At 35.2% G+C, this 25,490-nt stretch overlaps 1 protein-coding gene across 13 annotated transcripts in view; it reads left to right on the top strand.

Moving 5' to 3' along the window:
- Positions 1–25,490, top strand: part of ZNF518A (zinc finger protein 518A) — a 93,599-nt gene that overhangs the window by 7,291 nt on the left and 60,818 nt on the right. For 4 of the 13 annotated variants that reach the window (XM_019724772.2, XM_019724770.2, XM_019724769.2 and 1 more), the window contains 3 exons: positions 8,288–8,446; positions 10,116–10,239; positions 10,382–16,964. The exons of 4 other annotated variants lie outside the window; for them this stretch is intronic. In XM_019724772.2, coding sequence (XP_019580331.2) covers positions 10,524–14,984 — 4,461 coding nt within the window. In that variant the 5' untranslated portion in view covers positions 8,288–8,446; positions 10,116–10,239; positions 10,382–10,523 and the 3' untranslated portion in view covers positions 14,985–16,964. Of the gene's footprint in view, positions 1–8,287; positions 8,447–10,115; positions 10,240–10,381; positions 16,965–25,490 lie in introns of those variants that run through there. 5 more of the 13 variants (XM_074339299.1, XM_019724773.2, XM_074339298.1 and 2 more) reach the window with 2 other exon arrangements.

The raw sequence follows: 25,490 nt of genomic DNA, 5'->3' as shown, positions 1-25,490 counted from the left end.
ATTTTAGGCACACTCTGCACTCAGGGTGTTAGCACTTAACTATTTCTTTTTTTGGAATGATGTGTGCTCCAGTCCTTCAGATCTTGGCTCAAATAAGACCTTTTCAAGTGGGGTCTCCCTGACTTCATATTTTAAATGGCAACTTTCTGGTTCTGCCTATTCTTCCCTGCTTTATTTTTTTCCACAGCACTTGTCATCTTTTACTATATTATATCATTTACTTTATTATCTAAATAACCAGTAAAATGTTAGCTCCATGAGGGGAGGGATTTTTGTCTGTTTTGCTCATTGCTGTATTCCCAATGCTTAGAACAAAGAGTGGCACAGATTTGGTACTAGCTACGAGCTCAGCTGTATGCCAGGTGCTGGTGATACAGCAAAGAAATGACAGATGTCCTGTGCTTATGCAGCTTTTGTTCCAGTGGTAAAGACAGAAAATAAATTGTCAAATAAATGCAATAATGCAGGAGAAAAAGTATTACAAAAAGAAATGCAAGGGGCTAAAATAGAGAACGATTTTTTTGTGTTTGAGGAGAGGATGGTGTATAGGTTGGAGAAGGCCTTTCTGAGGTGGTGACATCTGAGCTGAGACCTAAAAGAGAGAAGGATTAGCTTTAATGAAGAATGGGAGAAAGAATACTTCAAGCAGGGAACAGCAGGTGCAAAAGCCTGAGATAGGAAAGAGAGAACAGAGAGACTCTGGTAGCTTGCTGCAGTATATTCTCAGATGGGAGAATGGTGTGAGATGAAATTGAAAAGTCCAGGACTAGATGTCACTGTTACAGGCTTTAACAAAGAGATTAAATTTTATTTCAAGTGCTTCAGGAAGCCATTAAGGAGTTTTTAGCAGGGAAACTGTGATCTGCTTGTATTAAGATCACTTTTCTCCTGTGTGGAGAATGGATTCAGAAGAGGATGGTGGGCAAGAGGGAAGCATAGAATGCCAGTTAGCAAGACTGTTATTTTAATCCAAGATAGAGATGACAGTGGTCTAAGATGACAGTGGAGATGGAGAGAAGTCAAAATGAATTATGGAGATAGAATTGCAAGGACTTGCTTATGGATTCATGTGGGGAAGTAAGGGAAAGAGAAATCAAGAATAATTGCTTGATTTCTGGGTTTAGTAACTGAATGGATTGTGGTGCCATATATAAGATGCAAAAACCTGGGGAGTGGGATTTGTTTTCTCTCTATAGAGACAGGTGTTTTATAAAGCCAGAGAAAAATTGAACAGTTTATACTATTTTGGAAAGCTGAGAGGAAATTTATTACATGTTGATACATGTTCTCCCAGTCAAGTAGCAGTAAATCTTTTGATTCTTCCCCTCCCCTGTGTGTTCCAAAATCTTAAGTAAAATCTCCCTGTTCTCCTAAATCACTGCCACAGCAAAATGACAAATGGAAGAAGAAGGAAATGAAATGAAGATAATCATTTTACATTCAGTGGTCTTTATTTAACTTTGGACAGATTACTTCAGATTTCTGTCCTAAATCCTACAAATTAAAAATGTGATTTCTGACTCTGTGTGTGTGTGTGTGTGTGTGTGTGTGTGTGTGTGTGTGTTTTAAATTTCATTGCAACAAGAAAAGTTTACATGACTTGTATAGCATTTGCTGTAAAGTGATTTAATCTGAAATCACAGGAAGTCAGATATTTGAGTTGAAAATAAAGGAATAAATGAATTAAGAATGTGTTAGCAGACAATAGTTTAGTGGTTACCAGAGGGTAAGGGGGGTGGGAGGTGGGAGATGAGGGTAAGGGGGATGAAATATATGGTGATGGAAGGAGAACTGACTCTGGGTGGTGAACACACAATGGGATTTATAGATGATGTAATACAGAATTGTACACCTGAAATCTATGTAATTTTACTAACAATTGTCACCCCAATAAATTAAAAAAATAAATTAAAAAAAAAAAAAAAGAATGTGTTAGGTCCCTGAGTATCCATCCAGTCTTGGTTTTTGTGAGGGGTAAATGAGAAATATGACATAGAACTTGTCTTTAAGAAACTTATAAATTATCTTGGGAGGTAAAACAAGAAGTGAAATGATGTAATTATAAAGCAGTTTGTAATAAAGTGGTGCTCAGTGGCTATCCTTTAAATGGAAATTCAGAAGAAGGGAGAGATTAGTGTATATTACAGAAGGTTTCATATTCCTACAGGAGGTAGAGTTAGAAAGGAAGTTTGACCAGTATTGAATTAAGATAAAAGAGGATGACAAACCTGGTGAAAGGAAATGATGAACAAAGTTAAATAAAGGTGTATGAGTGCGGGGAGCAGAAAGCATCTTACATATTGGGGTGGTGGTGTGGTGTGTGTGTGTGTGTGTGTGTGTGTGTGTGTGTGTGGTAAGTAGTCAAAGTCTGAGAGAGTAATAAGACATAAGATTCACCTGAACCAGGAAGTGCTGTATTTTAATTTTCCTTAGTAATTCATACTCTTTTTGTAATTCAGCTCCTTCATAATTTTATACCAGTGTCACCTGCCTACCTGGGTGGTATGTGGTTCATATGTACACTAGCATTTTGAACATTTCTAGATCTCTAATTAATTACATTTGCATACTTAACTTCCTTTCTTTTTTCTGTGTTTAAGGTGCTCATTAGGCCACAATGGCTTTCATTGTATATATGTAAGTTCTACAAAATTTATTTTTTTTACTTGTTTAAGATAGGCATTAGCTCCCTAGGTAAACTTTTTAAAAACTTAAAACAGCTGAAAAAAAAAAATCTAAAATGTTTGTTCCAAGTCATGAAAAGATAATAGTTATTTTAAGGGCAGTAAAATAGGTTCTGCTTTGAAAATGAGAGTTTTAGGGGTTTTTTTTGGTGTGTTCTAGACTCCTTTTAGGCAGAACCTTTTATTTTTCAGTAAGCTTTTCCTGCCACATTCTGCTTTTGTTCCATATCCATTTATATATTCATGACCATTTTCCATTGAATTATCTCTGTAGAAAAAACTTGATGACTAGAAATATAATAGGTATAAAAGTAATGACTAATTACATTAGCTTTCCTAGCTCTGTATTGTGACCAGTTAAGTTACACAGCTATATGCTCAGTCACAAACAAAGAGGGGTAAGCTAAAATCAGAGTTTTTCAGTTCTTTGTTTAATGTTTAAACAACTAGAATGTAGTGAGTGGCACATAGATTCTTCCTTTTTATACCATTTCACTGAAGCTAAAGACTGTAGAACGTCTTTGCTTTTAAATCTGTTAATACTCATAGAAAGCAAACAAAATTCTAGGAATGGTACTTTTTCATGTTCTGTATTCCAGTCTTCCAATCCTTGGCATTTTACTTCGGGAATCGTCTTTTTAAAATTTCCCTGTACCTTCTGTGGGATTCCTAACCTATGTTTACAGTGCAGCTTGTCTGGATCCTCACTTTTTCTTTAGATTACCAATTAGTCCTCTAATTTTCTCACTATTATATTTCTAGTTTTTACTCTCTCTCTATCGTATCTTGCTTTCTAGTACCATTCTAATAATATTTCCAAGATATAATTCTAAAATAGGGCTTTTATAACTTCTCTCTGCTTGTGAAGTAACAGTGGTTCCTGGTTACCTTTCATTTCAAGGTTCAGGTCTGTCCTCTGCAGTCTGTTCTTTGCTTAACCTCCTCGTTATACAGTCTCTTTTTGATATAGATCCTGCAGTGCCGTAAAAGAAAAATGCTTTTCTTCCAACATTTCTTTATTCTGTTTTTCTGGTCTAGATAACCTTTGCTCCTTGTTACATGTTTAAGTCCCCCTGCTCTTTAAAGAATCATGTACTTTTCTGTGAAGTAAACACAGTCAACATTGATTTAGCTTTTGGTTACAAGTAATAGAACTAGCTTAAGCTAGTTTAAGCTGAAAAGGGAGACTTATTTTAAGGATACAGGATTTCCTAGAATTCAGGGGCAGGAATATACAGGCCTCAGTAAAGACTTGTAGTGACATTGCCCTGTTGGTTTCAATCAGGGTACCTAGACGAGCCGATGATTCTCTCCCTATTGTTTTAATTGTTTTGTTGCTATCCCATGATGTCATTCCTTTAAAAAAAATTAACCTGTTTTCAGTAGTTTGGAGGATATCTTTCTATGATTTGTCTATGTTTGTATAAACATATAGGATCTTTCCTCTGATATAAAAATAAGGATCTTTCCTCTTAATTTAAAAAGTATTGTCTTAATCTTCACTTCCTTTTTTTGAAGACAAAAAAATTCACAATATCTTTCTAAATCAATTCAATACGTATACCTCTTCATAGTTTTCATGTGGATAATTCTATAATTTACTTAGCCTTTTTCCATGGACATTTAAGTGATACTGCTGTGCACTTATTTTTAGGATAGATTGTGAAAAGTGATTGAAAGTATACTTAGAAAATGTGAAGGAAATTGATTATTTTGAAGGTAAATACAAATTGCCAAAAGTGACTCAAGCAAACCCGAAGAGCCCAGAAACCATAGAAGAACTTGCAAAGTTGTAAGGCCTAAAATCTAAAGAGCTACTGCCCCCTATGGTGGTGTTGGTGAAGTCTTACGTAATTTTAAGGAATAGGTAATTCTCATGTGTAGTCAAATATTCTAGAGCAAATGAAATGGTAGAAAGTACTCTGATTCTTTTTACAAAGTCTCCACAGTACCAATAGCAGAACTGCTAAAGATAACATCAAAAAAGTAAATTCTAAATAAAATTTTGTCAGATCAAAACCAGACTTTATTAAAGACTGATGTGCTTTAATTCAAAAATAGTTCAGCATCATGCTTGCTATTCATTTCTTTGTATAGTATATAGAAAAAAAGATTGATGTTATAATTTTTACTATTTCTTTTTCTTTTAACAATGTACCAAGATCATGAAGCATATTATTAATTGAATATCATTTGTTTTCTGCTATTCTGGTGGCACCCATTCCTTTTACTTACTTTTTAGGTAACATCATGGCTCATAAATTGTTAAGTAAATAAAAAATCACTTTTCTTGTATCATGAATTTATAAAGCATGAGTGATACCTAATAGCCTAATTCTTCATTCTCTGAGTGTTACACGTTTGCCATTAGCTTTGTGGCCATTGTTACAAGCTTTTCTGCAGTGGTGTAGTTGGATACCTACCTGTGTGTTGATTATGAGGAGTACATCGTTAAAAAACCTCTTTTATTTTGAATTCTTCTCCACCATAAATTTTGTACTGGCTCAGGTTTACTATTTTAAGTCTCTCCAGGAAAAACTCAGTTGGTTTACCACAAAAGTCACTTGCTTCTGTTTGAAAATTTCAAAATTTTCTTGGCTTCATGCCATTTTTGATAAAGTTTCATAATAGAGGCAAAGAGATTGTCATTCTCCTTACATCCAAATGTAGCTATTTGCTTGTACTATGATAAGGAAGTACAGTATGCCATTGTGGAAGCCATACATTGCTGTCCAAGGACAACATTTTAAAAAACACTGACCTAAGAATAACCAGTAATCACTATAAACACTTTTATGTGTGTACGCTGGATTGACTATTTACTGTGAGTTTTTTGGGTCCATATGTCTGTTTATCCATCCGTTCTCTATCCATCTATCAATAGTTGAATAAATTGAAACGTAATATATCTACTGTCTGTTTTCTGTTTTTTCACTTAATGCATCTTGGATATCTTATAAATGTGTGTTTATAATGCATTGTTTTAAAAAGTGAATAATATTCCATTGAATGAAAATACCATAATTTATTTTTTGGTGGACATTTATTTATTTTTTTTAATTTTTAAAAAATTTTTATTTTAAGTGTGTTTTTCCAGGACCCATCAGCTCCAAGTCAAGTAGTTGTTTCAATCTAGTTGGGGAGGGCACAGCTCACAGTGGCCCATGTGGGGACTGAACCGGCCACCTTGTTAAGGGCACCGTGCTCTAACCAACTGAGCCAACCAGCCGCCCCACATTTAGTAAATTATTTTTAATTTTGTGATTTTGTAAAAAATGCTGCAGTGAACATCTCTGACTGTTACCTTTAGGATATATTTCTAGAAGTGAATTAGAAGTCAATGTACTTTCTCCCCAGGTACTTTAATATTTATATGTGTATACACACACACACACACACACACACACACACATATTATTATTGTTATATTTATTTTATATATATGTGTATATATGACTTCTTTATAAAGGTTATGGCAGCTTATGTTCCCATCATTAGTATATCATAGTGCCTCTATTACTGGAAAATTAAATTTTAAAAATGAAGGCATATAAAAGAAGTCCAAATTTTTATCGTTAGATTCAATAGACATAAACTTAACTCTATAGAATTGCTGTAATAGTTTCTACATGCTTACTCTCACTGAATTTCTGTACATATATTGTTACAGATTAGTGATGACAAACAATTCATGGACCATCAATAGGCCGTATTTTTTTAAACTTTTTAAATTTTTTATTGGAGCATATTGGGGAACAGTGTTTTTCCAGGGCCCATTAGCTCCAAGTTGCTGTCCTTCATTCTAGTTGTGGAGGGTGCAGCTCACTGGCCCATGTGGGAATGGAACCGGCAACCCTTCCGCTCAGAGCTTGCGCTCTAACTAACTGAGTCATCCGGCCACCCCAATAGACCGTATTTTTAGTAGCACTGTTTTAGCCTAGGAAACAACCTAGGAGAAAAAGGGGGTTGGGGATGAGGTTTGGGTCTCATAGGTATATGGTTATGTAATACTCTTGCTTGTTGTATGGTACCCACTCTCTCAGGTGTCTGGTATCACCTATTTCAGAGACTGCTTTACTTTCTGCAAAGAATAAACCTACAGACTTTTGCTGTGGTGGTGGAATAGCAGTTACATAGTATGGAGTAGGGAAGGGAATCTTAGCATCTAACCAAAACTCAAGCACCTTTCTCCACATTTCTCTTTATTTTAGTTTCCTCCCCCTCTCCCATTTCTGTTATGTGTTGCTGCTAATTCCTAATCCTATTGAAGATTCAGAGTGTAAAATGAGTTAGTTCTTAGTTTTACCCACTGTCTGCCTGGGATTGTTTTCTGACCTGCTTTCCAGCATCTAGAATTTTGTTGCTATTGTCACCTCTCATGTTTCCCATTGTTAATTTTTCTTTAATGGCTTCTTATATATTTATTATATTGCAAATGTTCCCCTTCTCCCGTCTTTTCTCCTTTCTTAACTGTATTAACAAAATATTTACATTTATTTCTATTTTGTAGATTTTATTGTTGACAGATATTTCTTTTATCTCACATTATTTCTTTTTTCAGTTATTTTCTTCCAATTGAAATTTTATTTTGCTGAAGTATTTACTTAAAACTTTTCCCCAGAAAGAATACGTATGTAGTATATTCTCTGAATCTTTGCCTATTTAAGATTGTATTTTTCCCTCACATTTAAGAATTTTCCTGGGTACAGAGTTAATTCTTGCGTTAATGTTTTCCCCTCAGAACTCTATAAATATTATTTCATTGTCTCTAACATATAGAATTGTGAGTAAAATATCTGATTAATATTGCTGTCTGCTTAAAGTTGGCATTGCTGATGGAAATCCAAATACCTTTTTAGGTAACTCTCCTTTTCCACCTTTTTCTTTGTTGTTGTTGCATTTCATTTTTATCTTATAAACTCAAAAAAATTTCACTGGGATAAATTATAGATACTGAGTTTTATACTGAGTTTTCCCATACTAATAATCTTGCCAGGCATTTGGGGAGCCTTTGATTTTGAAAATTCAGGTCTTAAAAAACAAAATAGAAACTTGATGTAATTTTTTTCTCGTTTTCAAAATCAGTATTTCTCCTTCATCAACTTTGTTCTCTCTTTCATGGCAGTATGTCCTTTGGTGTTTTTTTTGTTTGTTTGTTTTCAGTCTGTTATCTCAGGTCTTAAGGAGATTGCCAATTATTGATTGATTTTTTTTTTTTTAAAGCTTTCTCCTTTTTCCTATAGTAAAACCTTCATTGTAGTTACTGTTTTTCACTGATGGGCCGGAGAATAGAAAAGAGGTTTCTTTGAGTGTTCCAAGTATTTGCCCTTTTTTGAGCAACTGCATCCAATGATGTTTCTGCCTACTTATGTTTCTTGATGGCATTGGCAGTTGAGATAAATTCTTAGAAAATAAACCAAGATTTTCTGTTTTTTACTTAGATGGAAGGAAGGGGAAGATAATGTAATGATTTTCTAGCAGCTTGGAGATAATAATTTACATATGTGAACAAGAAGGACAGAACTCTGAAGAAGAAGAAGATAGGGATATAGAAAGATTTTTCTTTGTTAGAAATAATTGCCTCTTCACATCTCTCCTGACAGCTGGTGCTAGCAACTCCCAATTCTGGTGGCCCTCTGGACCCAGATCAAAGCTCTGGATTCATCGTCTCCCCCCCCCCCCAATACCTCAGCTAGAGCCTTCTGTCACCCCAGAGGGCTCCACGCAATCTTAACGCTGAAGCCCTCACTTCCTCTCCCAAGGTATGTTTAGGGGAGGGAGTAGGCTTTGGAATTATGTTACTCATTGCCTTACTGTGGGCAAAATAGATAGCTACTGATTAAATGTTGGTTGAATGAATGTCCCCTAGTAGTCCTCCTCTTTTAAAGTGGTGCTTGGCAGTTGGTCAACACTTGTTTTCACTCTTCTCTCTGGACCATTTCCTACCAAATACCTTGCAGTATGTGTATGGAATGTTTTTCTAGTTTTAAGACAATTTTGTAGGATTTTCTTTCTTTTTGGTTTGTGTTTCAATAGGCATTTGGGAGGGGAAGGAAATCAAATGGCTTAATTTTCCATCTTGATGCAGGAATCTTTCCAGGTTACTTTAAAGGGCCAGTCATACCTTATACAAACAGTATTATTTCAAGACTTGATGAGATGTTGGTCAAGTTTTATAAGGAAATAATACATATACAGGAGGCAGTAGTTTAAATAGGAGATTTAAAATCAATAATCCTTATTGATGGGGTAGAGATTAGACTATAGTGAGAAAAGTATTGGCTAATAAGTTGGAAGGTTAAAATTTAATAATATTTCTCTTTGCTTACGTTATCTGAGATGTTCACAACATACAATACATTTTGCCCCAAAGGTGGCAGTCCTGGTATAATTTGTTACCAGGTATCATCTTTAATTGCTTACACATACTACACAGGTTGAACATAGTTGAAGACAAAATAGATTCTCCAAATTTAAAATGTGAAAGCAAATAAACCCAAAACGGCCTAAAATACACGAACTCGCTTCATGCTGTGTTGTATATGCCATACATTAAATGTAAAAAATATTGACCTTCAACATTAATTACTTAGCAGTTATCAAACTTAAGTAATAGCTAAGTGGATATCTTAATAAGCAGATCCTTTTTATCAGCTTTGCTTTGCCTATGAGGAAAGGCCATGCACTTTAATGCATTAACTTTGTGGCATTTGGTTTGGCTGCCATGCATCCTACTTAATTATTTCATATTCTTTATGTACTGGAAGGGTGAGGTTCCTGGATGATCACCTCTGAATAAGCAATGTATTAATGTATGTGTCCTGCCTCCTTTTTTAAATTGTAAGCTGCAGTAGGGTAAGGACCATGTTTTTGAAACTCCACAGCTCCCATCAAAATGCTTCACATTCATAGTAGGTATTTATTAGTGTTAGTTGATTGAGTTATTTAAAATCATTTTTTTATATTAGTTGTCAGACTTTGGGATGTGTTTTTTCTTACATGAAAAAATTTTAGTTGTGTAGATATTTCAAAATGGAATGAATGGTATTTAGAACTATCAAAATCTGTAATTTTGTAGCATTATACATGCATATTTTTTGGAGACATATAATATATAGCAATTTGCCTTTTATAATGAAACTCATGATATAGTCTCCCTTAATTATATATAATAATAAAAAAGCTTGGTATGGGATAATCCAAGATGACCACAATATGGCATTCTGGCAAATGGGGAAAAACCATTATGGGTGTGCTTAAAAAGTTTCACATGTTTAAGTGAGAAAATTAATGCTACATATGTGTAATGGGAACTGAAGTTTTTGGGCTCTATTGTTAAGATTTTTTTAAGTCCTGTTCAAGAAGCTAGCATCAACTTAAGATAAAAATCTTGGAACTTAAGGACACTTATCCAATTGTGATTTTCTTTAGATGAGGAAACTGAGGTGCAGAGAAGTTGAAGCTTGCCCGGTGCCACAGAGCAGAGCTGGAAGTAATGCTTGTATTCCCTGACTTCCAGTTTAGCATTATTTCTACTTCAAACTATTGCTTCTTGGTAAGCTGTTCTTAAAATACTTAACAGGTGTTTTTATTTATGTGTTTGAGCAACATTCCTACATTGTGTCAAAATGAACTTAAAAATATTAAATTTACTGATACTTTTGTGATGAAAATTTCAATTCTTTGTTTGGTTTTAGGTGAGTTAATGTGGGAAAAATCCTGGTATTTTGAAGATGTCTCGGCACAGTATTGTTTCCTGTTTAAATTACAAGTAATTTCAAGAGTTTTCAGAAAAAAAAGAAATTGGGATTTTTATTTATTTGTTTTTTTTGTTAAATCATGCCATCTGAACAGAAACAGTTATTTTTTGATAAAAAACAAGCTACTTTAAAAAAAGATTGTGATGTGAAAAATGAGATTGTTGATACTATCAGATCGGTACATAAACCAAAAATTTCAGAAAGTAGTTTTCATTATAAACTGAAAAATGCAAAAATTGATTTGCCGAAGATCAATATTCCAAATGAAGTCTTACTGAAGAATGAAGTTGACAAATACAGAAAATTATTTCAGTGTAAACCACAGACTGCAAGAAAATCTGTCAGTATAAAGACTGTAAGCTGTGTAGAGGAATGTATGTTGCTCCATAAGTCTGAGAAAGTTGAAGAAGAGGGTATAAAAATGTCTGCAAAAATACTCAATTTCAACTGTTTAAAATGCCGAGATAGCACTCTGTATAGCCCAAATGATTTACAGAAACATTTTCAAATGTGGCACCAAGGTGAATTACCTTCATATCCTTGTGAAATGTGCAGTTTTTCAGCAAATGACTTCCAGGTATTTAAACAACACAGACGAACCCATAGAAGCACTTTAGTAAAATGTGACATTTGTAACAATGAGAGTGTATATACTTTATTAGACCTAACAAAACATTTTGTATCCACACATTGTGTAAATGGCAGTTTTCAATGTGAAAAGTGCAAATTCTCCACCCTGGATGTTGGCACATTTGTTCAGCACATTCATAGACACAATGAAATCCATTATAAATGTGGTAAATGCCATCATATATGTTTTACCAAAGGAGAGCTTCAGAAGCACCTTCATGTTCATTCTGGTACATTTCCCTTCACTTGTCAATATTGTAGCTATGGCACCACAAGGAGAGAAAACCTTGTAAGACATGTTATAACTTTACACAAAGAACATTTATATGCGAAAGAAAAACTGGAAAAAGACAAATATGAAAAAAGGATGGCAAAGACTTCAGTAGGACTTAAGCTAATACTGAAAAGATACAAAATAGGTACATCTAGGAAGACATTCTGGAAACGTAAGAAAATCAACAATGGAAGTGACCGAAGTATAGAAGAAAACACTGAAGTGCTTAAAAAGGTGACTAAAACACGGGCTAAGGCTGGAGACCGGAGCCATCTGATTCAAGAACGTTTAAATGAAGAAAAGGATGAACGACTACACTGTGAGAATAATGATAAACCTGCTGAGTCAGAGTCAGAAAAGCCAACTCTTCTGTCCACTGGGCATTGTAATAAAGCTGAAGAGGGATCCAGTTCTACTTCAGGTTTCTTGAAGACTGCTGTACAAGGACCTACAGTGTTAATGGTGAAAAATAATAGAATAACAATTCCAGCTAACTATAGTGCTAAGTTTATGGGCTTCAAGATGGTGGATGGAAAACAACATATTGTAATAAAATTGTTGCCTACCAATAAACAGAATTTATATTCACCAGGCTCACAGTCAGATGCTGCAAAGGACAGTACTACTAATTTGCAGTCCCAGACTTTGGACACCACTGGATTTTTAACAAGAGTAACAACTGTGTTAAGTGACACAGTTTACATGAAAGCAACTACTCCATTTTCATGTTCATCTCCTATACTTGCAGGGAAAGTAACTTCAGAAAAAGAAATGGCTTTGCTCTCTCCAACGAGTAGTACACTTCAAACAGTGGATAATGAAAAAAGTGTATCTTCTTTGCCAACATCATCAGAATTAGTTACAACATCAGTGAATTTGACCACAAAACTTGAAACAAGAGATAATGTTGACTTATGGGGAAGTCATATTACTCAGAGTCACCCTGAAGTTTCAGGTACTGCCATTAAAAGTCCAGATAAAGTCAACTGTGCTACCAAACCAAATGCATACAACAGTGAAGAGATGCATAACTATTGCATTAATTATGTCAACGCTGAGTTACCTATTGAATCTTCCAACCAAGGATCATTACCTTTTCATAATTACTCAAAAGTGACTAATTCTAATAAACGTCGTAGGTTCTCAGGAACAACGTGTGAAAGCCCTCAAAAAGAATCTTCATCAAGCAAGACAGTTGTTCAACAGCCAATAAGTGAATCAGTTTTATCACTCGTGAAGAAGGAGAGCTCAAACCCAGATAGCCTATTAGCATCTATTAGCCTTTTAAATACTAAAGATGAAACTTTAAAAATTCAAGCTGAAACTGAAGACCAGTGTATTTTAGAAAAAGGACAAAACATTGATGAACAGACCCTATACACGAATGAAAATCATTTAGAGAGCATGACTGAAACATCTAAATGGGATGACATTTCCAGTGTTGAGTCACCTATGATGCCTCGAATCACATCTGTATTCTCTCTCCAGAGTGAACAGGCTTCAGAATTTTTGCCACCTGAAATAAATCAGTTACTTCAAGACATATTAAAAATAAAACCTGATGTAAAACAAGACTCTGGTAACACTCCCGATAAAAGCCTGCCGCTTCATTGTGATCAGTCATTTCAGAAACAGGAGGGAGACGGCGGAATTGTTGAATCTTCAAAAGACTTCAAAATACAAGACATCTTCTCACTTCCATCTGGCAGTATGGGGATTAATGTGCCTACAAATGATCTGAATTTCAAATGTAGTGGCAAAGATGCACAAATGCTGTCAGTGTCACAAGACGTCAGAGATTCAGAGAAGACTCCTAGAATTTCAGGTATTGGCACACTACTTAAGACTCAGTCAGATGCAATAATAACACAGCAGCTCGTAAAAGACAAACTCCGAGCCACTACACAAAATTTAGGTTCTTTCTACATGCAGAGTCCACTTGTAAATTTAGAACCAAAAAAAGCTCTATTTGTTCAGACTCCAAAAGGCTTTTTTGTACCGTTGCACCTTGCTAACAGGCCTGGATTACATGTTGTTTCAGGACAACCACTGGTTAATACTCAAGGTGTACCTGCTTGTCTTCTTTTAAACAAGAAGCCTGGGATGATTTTAGCCTTTAATAATGGGAAATTTGAAGGTGTTAACACTGTCAAAACTGAGAGTGCTACAGCTTGTGGAACTACAACTAAAGAGACTTGCAAAACACCTTTTTTAAAGGTAGAACCAAGCAATAATTGTCTGACACCTGCACTTTGTTCCAGCATTGGCAGTTGTTTGAGCACGAAAAGTAACTCAGAAAATACTTTGCCATTAAAAAGCCCTTACATTATTAAAACATCAGCAAGTTCTTCCGTGAAAGCTGTTCCTACTCCTACTACAATATCTGAGCATCAGGGCACTAAGTCGAATATCTTGGATTCAGCAAAACAGCAGAATGAGATTTTTCCAAAACCACCTCTTTATACCTTCTTGCCTGATGGCAAACAAGCGGTTTTTTTAAAGTGTGTGATGCCAAATAAAACGGAGCTGCTTAAGCCTAAATTAGTCCAAAATAGTACTTATTATCAAAATGTACAGCCAAAGAAACCTGAAGGAACACCACAGAAAATATTGCTGAAAATTTTAAACCCTGTTTTAAATGTGACTGCCGCTAATCTGTCAGTAAGCAACTTTGCATCCTCATTGCAGAAGGACAATGTGCCATCTAATCAGACTGCAGGAGCAGAGCGGAAAGAGCCAGAATCTTCTAGAGATGCCTTACCCTTCTTACTAGATGATATGATGCCAGCAAATGAAATTGTGATAACTTCTACTGCAACATGCCCAGATTCTTCTGAGGAACCAATACGTATTGCTGATGGTTCAGAGGCTAGGGTATTGAGGTGTAAGACAAATTGTACAATTGAGAGAAGCTTTAATAAAAAAAAGACTTCCAAAAAAAATTTTACAAGAATGAAAACTCATGTAAGAAGTAAAGATTCTGAAACTGCCTTTGTATCTAGAAACAGAAGCTGTAAACGAAAGTGTAGGGATGGTTACCAGGAACCTCCAAGAAAAAAAGCAACATTACATAGAAAGTGTAAAGAAAAGGCTAAGCCTGAAGATGTCAATGAATCATTTGGATTTAGCAGACCTAGGCTTTCAAAAGATTCAGTTAGAACTTTGCGACTTTTCCCGTTTAGTTCCAAACAGCTTGTGAAATGTCCCCGGAGAAACCAACCAGTTGTGGTGTTGAATCACCCTGATGCAGATGCACCCGAAGTAGTAAATGTAATGAAAACTATTTCTAAATTTAACGGACGTGTACTTAAGGTTTCATTGTCAAAAAGAACTATCGATGCTTTACTGACACCCGTTTGTTGTAACCCTCTTAAAATAACTTACGGTGACTTTTCCAAGAGGCACAAAACATTTAAACCTGTGAGTTCTGTAAAAGAAAGATTTGTGCTAAAATTAACACTCAAAAAGACAAGCAAAAACAATTACCAGATAGTGAAAACTACCTCTGAAAATGTTCTGAAGGCTAAATTTAACTGCTGGTTTTGTGGTCGAGTATTTGACAATCAGGATGCTTGGGCTGGTCATGGGCAGAGACATTTAATGGAGGCTACTCGTGATTGGAATACATTTGAATAATTTACTGTAACTCCCAAGGAAAAGAAAAGTAAAATATTAGAAGAAAAGAGCGGATTGGATTACCTACATCAGACATTTTCTATTTCAGTATAGTACCTGAAATGAAACATTTAAAAGTTGGTTATATTTCCATAGGAGAGAAAAAGTTTGTGTGATATTTGAAAATACTGTCACTGCACACATAACTTTTGAAAGAAATTCATCACAGCACAGATGTACCTTGATTTAATTTTTTAAAATGTGTTCTTGGGAAGTTAGGGCTAAAGAAAATTTTGATAAAACAGTTTTCCAATTTAGTACTTTAGTGACAGTAGAGGGATAGCCCCATTCCTTCTCTTCTTCCACCAGCCTTGTGTGTATCTGGTAAGTATAGCTCCTCAGAAGATGGAGAGCTCTTTCACCATGGAACTGAAGGAGTTTCTCATCATTTGTGAAGATATACTAAGAGCTTAGGTGAAGAACTTACTCTACGTCTGCTAAATACAATTCTTTTGAAGGGTATAGATTCCTTTGAGAATATACTTAATTCACTACAGTTACACCTCATGATGCTTGAAAAGAGTTTTTGACCCATAAATCTTGTTTTTCCTCATAAGCTGTGTCCCATGTCAGAGATTGAGATACCCTCCCAAGGTAATTGTCTTTTTCTGAATGGCTGTGGCAAGGATTGCAGTAGATGGGTATCCTTCAAAGAAGAATTAAACTCTCTTGGTTTAGATTGAAGTCCAATTAAAGAACTTCAACATTTCTGAATTTGTGTTCTCCAGTGATCCCCTTGCATAGAACTAGGCTTATTTGATTTAAATTGTCCCCCGTAAACCAAATGGCCCATTTTTCTTGGTTGCCATCCCTTTAAAAAGAGTGGAATATAGAAGCACTTCCAAGAGAATGGCTTTTCTCGAAAAATAAAAATTATTCTACAGAAACAATATTTTGAAGCAAGATTAGCAAAGCACATCATTTTCACCTGTTTTAATTATTATAGTGTCGGAACATGTCCACATTGGGACAAACTGTTTTTGTTAGCAACTTTTTGGTATGACTGACAACCCAAAGCAGATTATTTACTGATTGTTGGAAATAAAGAAGCATTAATAGTGGACTCAGTGGTAGTGCATAAAACTTCAGGATAGATTCCTAAGGGACGTGCCCGACAGAGGAATAGTTTTAAAATGGATGTTTTCATGACAAGAGAATCATTAAACTTTTCACCTTTAAGTTTGGATCAAATTTTGTTGGATCATTGGATAATACAGTTCTTGTTGTATTGCAAAATTACATACTATATAATTTTTTTGTTACATGTTACTACAAGTGTTAATGACATTTTCATTGAAAACTTCAGGGCTTCTTTTCTGTATATAACAAAGAATTTAAACCTGTACATATTTTTGTACCTTTCAGTTTGTTATGTAAATTTTGCACAGAAAGTTTTTGACAAAAAGTTTATTTTTTTTTTTCAATTTAGTTCTGTGCATGCACTAATAAAACTGGTTGTTTAATTTAAAAGGACTATGTAAGACTTTACCCATGTTATTTTCTTGGTTTTTATTTCAGAAGTAGAATTTTTTTGGGGGGGTAAATTCATTTTTCAGGGATTGAACACTATTGTTAGCAAAGTGCCTAAAAGATGTGAAACAGTTTACATATGTCAACTGTAACAGTAGGTCCCAAATGGGCCCATTCCCCCAATAGTTTTATTTTAAAGAAAGCCATACATAGATGCTTCAAGCTATCTTGCTATGCATATTATACATGTACTGTGCAGTTTTGTGCAGTTTGTCTACTTTCTTAGTGAAGTATTTTTTTGTATAAAACCTGTTACAATTGTGTTTCTAAAATTGAGCCTAAGAATGGAGTTGATTGGAAGTATACAGTATATATTAATAATGTATATGGTGTTTAAAGAATGGCAAGCATTGTTAATTTCTGTAATGAATGTTTTCAATTAAATCTATCTTAAGTTTTGTGTTTACACAATATTTTTTTTACTGTGCTAAAATTGAATGGGAATTTTATTCTAATGGGAATTACTTAAGATTTCAAAGGTTTTTTTTTAATTTTTTAAAAAATTCTTAGTGAACTATGCAAAATAAAGTGGAAATTTTTTCCCCCAAAAAAATCACAGGTGAAATTTTGTTTGAGAAGGGTAACATTTACCATAATTTTACTATGGTTGTGCTGGCAAGGAAACCATAAAGAGGCTTATGCTCTTCAATACCCTAACAGCAATAAAATTGAAATACTCTGTTATTGATAGATCTATTATGATGCATCGTCATCTGTGAATAGAGAAGAGAGAAGGAACTTATCTTGCCAATCAGTGTTTGCAACACTATAAAAATACGTTTCAGAATAGCCATTCCAGAGCAAAATAATGTTGACATACATACTTTTTGCCTTAAAGTTTTAAAAGCCATTTAAAAATTACTTCATGCCCCAGATAACTCTAGTTAGTACTTTTTCTGACTTTGTTAACTTAGGTTATTCTGAAGGAGGCAAACCTGCTTGGAGCTGTTTTATTGCCAGAGCAGAAAATCTGAAAACAAAACCCTTTATCCTTTCTTTTCTATCAGCTGAAACTGAGCTAAAGATGACTTGCCAAAATACGTTTCTCAGTAGTTTGAGGTGCTTTTTACAACTGGAAGAGTTAGTTTTATTTCTGCAATCCAATTTCTAGGTTAGGAATTTGTTTCATTTTCCCCTATTTGTCTATCTCCATTGAAATAGGCTTCACTATTTGGCAGTCACTTACAAATTAGTTTAATTTTTAAAGAGTTTACCTTTTTATCTTACTAAACAATAAAAGATCGAAACGTAATGGTATTTTATGAAAATTTTTGGTTTTAAAGGGTCAGTGAGGTTATTCGGTAAAGGATCAGATAGTCAATAATAGGTTTCGTAGTCTATTTAAGTCTGTCATAACTAATGTCTGTCATAATGCAGAATAGCCATAAATAATTCATTAATGAATGAGTGTGCCTATGTTTTTTTTAAAAATTCATTTTTAAAAGTAGGCAGTGGGCCAAATTTAGCCCACTAGTTTATTGACCTTTGCTGTCTTAAAATTCTCTTAAAGTGGGATTTTTATTAAAAACACGTTTGAGTCTTGTGATGTACACCAGCTATGTAAAAGTTACAAAGTTTAAAAACTGAAATGTATGTGTGTAAAGTTACTGTGGGGACAGAGCCCCAGAGAGCAGTTTTCAGGCTCTCGGCCTCACGTGGAAAGGTGCTGGCTCGGGTAGTAGATGGCCATTAGCTGTGACCTGTTAGCCATTAGCCACTGATATAACTGCCTTGGCTAAGCTAGCAAGGGGGGATTGTGGGTTGTGGATTGCAGAGAGGCAGATTTCAAGTTAGCACAGCGGATTGCAGTTAGCAATTGAGGTTGGTTGGCAGAGAAGCGGAGGGCAGGTTGCGGGTCGTGTGGCTCCTGCTTCCTGTGTCTCCAACCCAGCCACCAGCGAGAATATAGTGGTGTGACTCCCCTAGCTATGGCTCCGTGAGTGTTCCTTTTTGGCCTCACCATATCCTGTGTTCTTATGTGGAGAGTGGGACCAGAGACCCCGCGTGATACCCTGGATGACAGTTACCAACTTAGATGTGTTTTTTCTTGAAAGTGAAGAAAGTGTAAGTATAATAAAAATGATGACTGGGTGAAGTAGGTAGGTCATTTGTGTGCTAAGGGTGATGCAACTTATGGAGGGATTAAAGGTGAAACATTACTGTGAGAATTTATGATCAGGTTACATGAGAAGTAGATACTAGTTTTAGTGATTTGAATAGCTCTTAAGAAAATGCATAGGAATTCTTGGGATGGGGAGAATGGAAGTAAGCTGAAAGCAGAATATTGTATTAGTTCCATACCGCTAATTCCTGATTTATTATTATTGTTATTATTACTATTATTACGATAGTAATCACTTACTAAGGTAAGTGATTCTTTTCACCACTGAAATCTGCTTACTTAGGATATGTCCCATTTTTGCTGGGGTATTGGCTCTGTTCCTTGCCATAGCAATTTGTTAGGATCCTTGTTTTCAGCAAAGCTCTTGAGTTTATTGAGGATCTCATCTAGTGAAACTTGCTGGGGGGATTTTTAGGGCATTGTTTGTTGCTAGTTAAGAGTGTGGCATTGATTAGCAGAAAACGTTCCCTATAATGGAGAGTTGAAATAGAATCAGCTTGGTTGATTTTAGTGTTCATTGATTCAAGTATGCTTCCCTTAATAACTGGACAATTGAGAAGTAGTCAGTATCTTGGGAAAAGTGTTTGACAAACTCTTATTTGAATTATTGTTTGACTAGTTCTCTAATAGGTCTTCTATTAATAAATACCCAGAATTTAAGAATCTTCTTTCTTTACAAAATGAACGTCATTACGACTGTAAACTTTGGCGTAAATAATGTTGGAAAAATGTTAACATAATGTTCATCAATTTTAAAAATCATGATTTTAGTCAATCCCAAGAATGTACTTACAAAAAAATACTCATTCCTGGTAAAGACAATTATAATATGTTAAAAAGAATTCTTCCTCAGTACTTTAGAGCCCTTCAAAATGGAGGTTATGTTTAGTTTGAAACTCAAATTGCTGCTTTCAATTAAGGAATGAAACATAGGTACCTGCTATCATCTGTTATTTCATGCTAATATAAAAGGACAGGATAGCAAAATGAAAAACTTGGGGAGACCAATGTACTATTTGCAGATGATTTGATTTCAATATTTTGAAAATCCAAAGGAGTCTGCTGAAAATTAGCTTTCCTGAATACTTAACAATAATCATTTGGGAAACAATAAAAAGACCCATTTATAAGAGTCACAAAATAATAAAAGTGAAGCTGCCAAAAGAAAAACCACAAAACCTAACTGGGAGATAGATAACACAGTATTTGGGTGTTAGGTTAAATATACCCATTTGGTAGATCTCATTTTCCACACCTGTGTCCCATAGCAAGCTTATATGGAATGGGTGGTGGCAGCTGGTTAGTGGTGGCTATTACTGTACTCCCAACTCCTGCAATATAGAGAATCAAGGCAGGACAGCTAGTGAATGGTACAGTCCCCCTTTCCCACACAGCTCTGTTGCAAGAGACCTGTCTGGGTGGGTTTGGCAGCCAAGTGGCAGCTTACATCTCCCAGCTTTCCTGGACAGAAGTGTTATTCCATATATATTTAGCAGCTGGTGTAATTGGCAGATTGCATCCTCCCTGGTTCTGGGCTATACTGGGAGGTGGCAGCAGATTCTCCCTTGTGCCCTCCCCCAACCTCCAACACATCTGTGCTGCAGGGAGGATCTGAGGTCACATTCAGTGAAGAGCCCAACGTTTTTCCCAGCGTTCCACACCCCCACTCCCATCGCTGCATCCTGCTCCACAGCACAAAGGCATAGAGATTCTGTTCAGGGGAGGGGTGGAGTGAGTTTCAAAGACTTGACAATACTCTGCCTACTACAAGGGGCCTAACTGGAACAGACTGGAACAATTTGTACCCCAGTGTATTTTGAAAACAATAGAGCAATTAGCTAGCAAATCGTGGAGGCTAACAGTTGCTGGTGATACCATGTTTCCCTGAAAATAAGACTTAACCGGACCATCAGCATGCGTTTTTTTTTGGAGCAAAAATTAATATTAGATCCGGTTATAGTAAAATAAGACGAGGTCTTAATTTTTGCTCCAAAAGATGCATTAGAGCTGATGGTCTGGCTAGGTCTTATTTTCAGGGAAACACAGTACCAATAAATATCAGCCAGAAGCTTAAAGACGAGATCAGGGAGAGACAAAGAATGTATAAAACCACAGACATTCCTTGTGATCAGAAAGAATGTGTGTATGCTCAATGCTGCAACCACATAGGAGCAATGGGAGAGGGAACTTCTGAGCTACATGTCCCTGGCTGATTGTAGGGCAAAACTTGTAAACCCTAGGCAGTGAAAGCAGTCTCCAAGCCATATACATATCCAATGATAAAGGGTGTAAATCTGTGATTCAGGGGGCTTAACCTATGATCAATCAGTGGCTGATCACTAAATGGTGCTGATTCAGAAGCAACCCCTAGGAAGTCAGGCTTAAACATAAAAATGAAGGGAAAAAGTTGAATGGTAACATCAGAGGCTGCACACTGTGAGCAGAAATGGACTTGGTAGATTAATCCAACTAAATCACTAAATAAAAACAAGTCCAGAGTTAGGGAGGAGGACCAGTATGCAGAGACCCTACAATATGTTACCTAAAATGTTCAGTTTTCAACACAAAATTATGAGAGATTAAAAACAAAACAGGAAGGTGTGACACAGGAAAAAGGTAATAGGAACTTCATTTAAGGGGTTCCAGATATAGTATAGTCGTAAATATTAAGCAGCTATTATGTCTGTTGAAAGACCTGAAGGAAACCAGATTTAAAGAAAAGAAAGCATGCTGACAATGTATCATCAAATAGAAAATATAAATAAAATTATTTTAAAAAAGAACCAAATGAAAATCCTGAAGTTGAAAAGTACGCTAACCAAAGTGAAAATTTTACTAGAGAAAGACTCAACAGATTTGAACTGGTAGAGCAATCAGCAAACCTGAAGATAGATTGGTAGAGAATATGAAATCTGAAGCACAGACAGAAAAAAGAATAGAGAAAAGCAATCTTCCTCACACTACACAAAAATTAACTCAAAATGAATCATAAACCAAAATGTTACCAAAAACTATAAAATTTGTAGGAGAAAATATACAGGTAAATAGTTGTGACTTTTTTTAGGCAAAGCCTCCTTAGATGTGACACCAAAATCACAAATGAAAAAATTAAAAATAGACAAAGAAAATACAGAATTTTTATTAGAAGAGGTCATAGAGCTGATCTATTTCATCTAGTTTGGATTAATATCAATTTCAATAATAAAATTTTTGCCCTATACAGCTTCTTTCTCCCCCCCTCCACACACACTTTATTGTCACAAATTATATCTATAAATTGTGTGCCTGTCAGCACAAATTTATAATTATTGCTTGATGTATTTGTCTTTTAAATTAGAAGGGGAAGGGAGTTACAAATAAAAAATACATTTCCTGTGTCTTTTATAGTTACCTATGCTGGTGTTTATATTGACCTTTATTCTGTATTTCTTTGTGTGGGTTTGAGTCATTATCTAGTGTCCTTTCATCCTGAAGCACTCCCTGTATCGTGTGTGTGTGTGTGTGTGTGTGTGTGTGTAGGACAGGTCTGCTGGGAATTACCTGGGAATGTCTTAATTTTTCCTTTGTTTTTGAAGGATAGTTTTTCTGAACAGAGAAGTCTTGGTTGGCACTTTTTTTTCCCATTCAGCACTTTGGCTGTGTCAGCTCACTGCCTTCTGGACTCCATGGTTTCTGATGAGAAATCAGCTGTTAATCTTATTGAGGTCCTTTGGTATGTGGTGAGTCACTTCTCTCTGGCTGCTTTCAGGATTCTCTCTTTGTCTTTTCAACAATTTTATTATAATATGTCAGGTGTGCATATCTTTGATTTTATGTTACTTGGAGTTTCTAGAGCTTTGTGGATTGGTAGATGAATGTTTTTCATGAAATTTGGGAAGTTTTTGGTTATTATTTCTTCAAATATTCTTTCTGATACTTTTTCTTCTCTCCATCTAAGACTCGCATTATATTTATGGTGTTATGATTGATGGTGTCCCACAGGTCTCTGAGGTTCTGTTTATTTCTCTTCATTTTTTTTTCTTTCTGTTCTTCAAACTGGACAATGTCAACTGACCTATCTTTAAGTTCATGGTTTTTCTTCTGCCTGATCAAATATGTTGCTGAACCCCTCTAGTGAATTTTTGATTTCAGTTATTGTACTTTTCAACTCTATAATAGAAAGTTCTAGAATTAAAATTCTTTTCATAACTTCTATTTATTTAAATTCTGTAATTGGTTGAGACATCATTCTCTTACTTTCCCACTGTTCTTTAAACTTGGTTTCCTTTAGCTCTTTGACCATATTTAAAACAGCTAAATTAAAATCTTTGTTTAGAAAATCCAATACTGGGACTTTCTCAGGATTTCTATTGATTCCCCCCCCCCACCCCCCGTGTATGGGCAGTACTTTCCTCTTTCTTTGCATGCCTTGTAATTTTTTTGTTGAAAAGAGGACATTTCTAATATTATAATGTGGCAACTCTGAAAATCAGATTATCTACCTCTCCCCCTACTCCCTGACCCAGAGTTTGTTGTTGCTGCTTGTTGTAGTTGTTGTTTGTTTGTTAGTAACCTTTCTGAGTTAGTTTTTTTCAGTCTCTATTCTTTGTCATGTGTGGCCACAGAAGTCGATTATTTAGCTTAATGGTTAGCTAGTAACTGGACAGGGATTTCCTTAAACACCATAAATGAAAAGAATCTCCTAGTCTTTGCCAAGGGACTCTGTGTGTGTTTTTGTGGTGCACATGCAACACTCAGCCAGGTAGTTTACAACTCTGCCTTAGCCTTCACTTCCTACTTTGGCAGAGCCTCCAGGTCAGAGGAGATGAGAGCTTATGGCCTTCTCGAGTCTTTCCTTAGCACACACGCAGCCCTGGCATGCATGTGTCCTTCTGGATTCCCAGGAATGTGTTGGAGCTTTGCAAAGCCCTTTTGGACAACTCATCCCCCAGACTTTCCTCCCTAGCTTTTAGGTTAGTCTGTTGCTTGCCTTAAATGTTATCTATCATCTCAGGCAGCAGCGACTAAAATACTTGTCTGTTAATGTTTTCAGCATTGAGCCTAGGTAGCAGCTTTAGCTCTGGGCCAGCTTCAAGTCTGGCAAAAGCCTGTCTACTAGAAAGTTACCAGACTGGTCAAAACAAATAATTACAATTCTTTGTCAGTGAGGTGTGTTCTGTTACCAGGAATGGGGACTTTTATTTTCAGTGGTATGGCCAACATCAAACTTAAAGGTGAAAGACTGAAAACTTTTTCTTTAAGATCAGTAATAAGAAAGGATGTTCACTTTTGTTGCTTCTATTAAATATTGTACAGGTCTAGTCATGGCAATTAGACAAGAGAAACAAAAGGCATTCAGGTGGGAAAGGAAGAATTTAAAATATCTCTATTTTTAGATGACATCTTGTATGTAGAAAATCCTAAGGAATCCACTATAAAAAGCTCTTATAACTAAAATGAAATCAGCAAGAATGCAGAATACAAGATCAATAGAAAAATCAATTCTACTATACATTAGCAATGAACAACCCCAAAAATGAAATTAAAAAAAAAAATCCATTTACAATGTATCTAAAGGAATAAAATACTTAGGAATAAATTTGACAAAAGAAATGCAAGACTTTTACACAGAAACTACAAATCATTGTTGAAAGAAATTAAAGAAAACCTAAATAAATGTAGAGACATTCCATGTTCATGGATCAGTAAACAATGTTGTCAAGATGGCCATACTACCCAAATTGATCCACAGAGTCAAAGCAATTTCTGTCAAAATTCTGGCTACTGTTTTTTTTCCTTCAGAAATTGACAAGCTGAGTCTAAATTTTGTATGGAAAAACAAGGGATCCAGAAAAGCCAAAACAATTTTGAAAAGAAGAATAAAATTGAAAAACTCATACTTTCCCATTTCAAAACTTACCACAAATCTATGGTAATCAAAACAGTGTGGTACTGACATAGAATAGACATATAGAGAATCCAGAAATAAATCCATCCATTTATGATCAGTTAATTTTTGACCATAATGCCAAATTCAATGTGGAAACTATAGTCTTTTAACAAATACTGCTGGGTCAACTGAATATTCGTGTGCAAAAGAATACATTTGGACACCTACCTCACACCATTCATAAGATTAACTTAAAATGGATCAAAAACCTAAATGTTAGAGACAAAACTATAAAAATATTAGAAAGAAACAGGTGTATACTTTTGTGACCTTGAATTAGAGAACAATTCATTAAGACCCCAAGAGCACAAGCAAAGAAACAGTAAATGCATTGGAATTTATTAACATGAAAAAACTTGTGTTTTAAAGAACTCAAGAAAGTGAAAAAAAACAACCACAGAATGGGAGAAAATTCCTTCAAATAATATATTTGATATAGGAATTGTATCCAGAATATATAAAAATTATTAACTCAAAAAGACAACTCAATTAAAAATGTTCAAAGTATTTGAATGCACATTTCTCCAAAGAAGATATACAAATAGGTAATAACCACATGAAAAGATGCTTACTATCTTTAGCCATTAGGGAAATGCAAATGAAAACGACAATGAGATACTACTGCATATCCTTTAGGATGGGTATAATAAAAACAGACAATCACAAGTGCTGGTAAGTATGTAGAGACACTGGAACTTTGAATATATTGTAGGTCAGACTGTAAAATGGTGCAGTCACTTTGGGAAACAGTTGGGCATCCCTCAAACTGTTAAACATTGTTACCATTTGACAGTAATTTCACTTGTAGATATATACCCCAAAGAAATGAAAAACATTTCCACTCAAAAATTTGTACACAAGTGTTGACAGCATACTAGCCAAAAAG

The sequence above is a fragment of the Rhinolophus sinicus genome, linkage group LG07, assembly GCF_036562045.2.
Source record: "Rhinolophus sinicus isolate RSC01 linkage group LG07, ASM3656204v1, whole genome shotgun sequence".
NCBI classification, from domain to species: Eukaryota; Metazoa; Chordata; class Mammalia; order Chiroptera; family Rhinolophidae; genus Rhinolophus; species Rhinolophus sinicus.
This window is presented reverse-complemented; position numbering and strand designations above follow the sequence as displayed.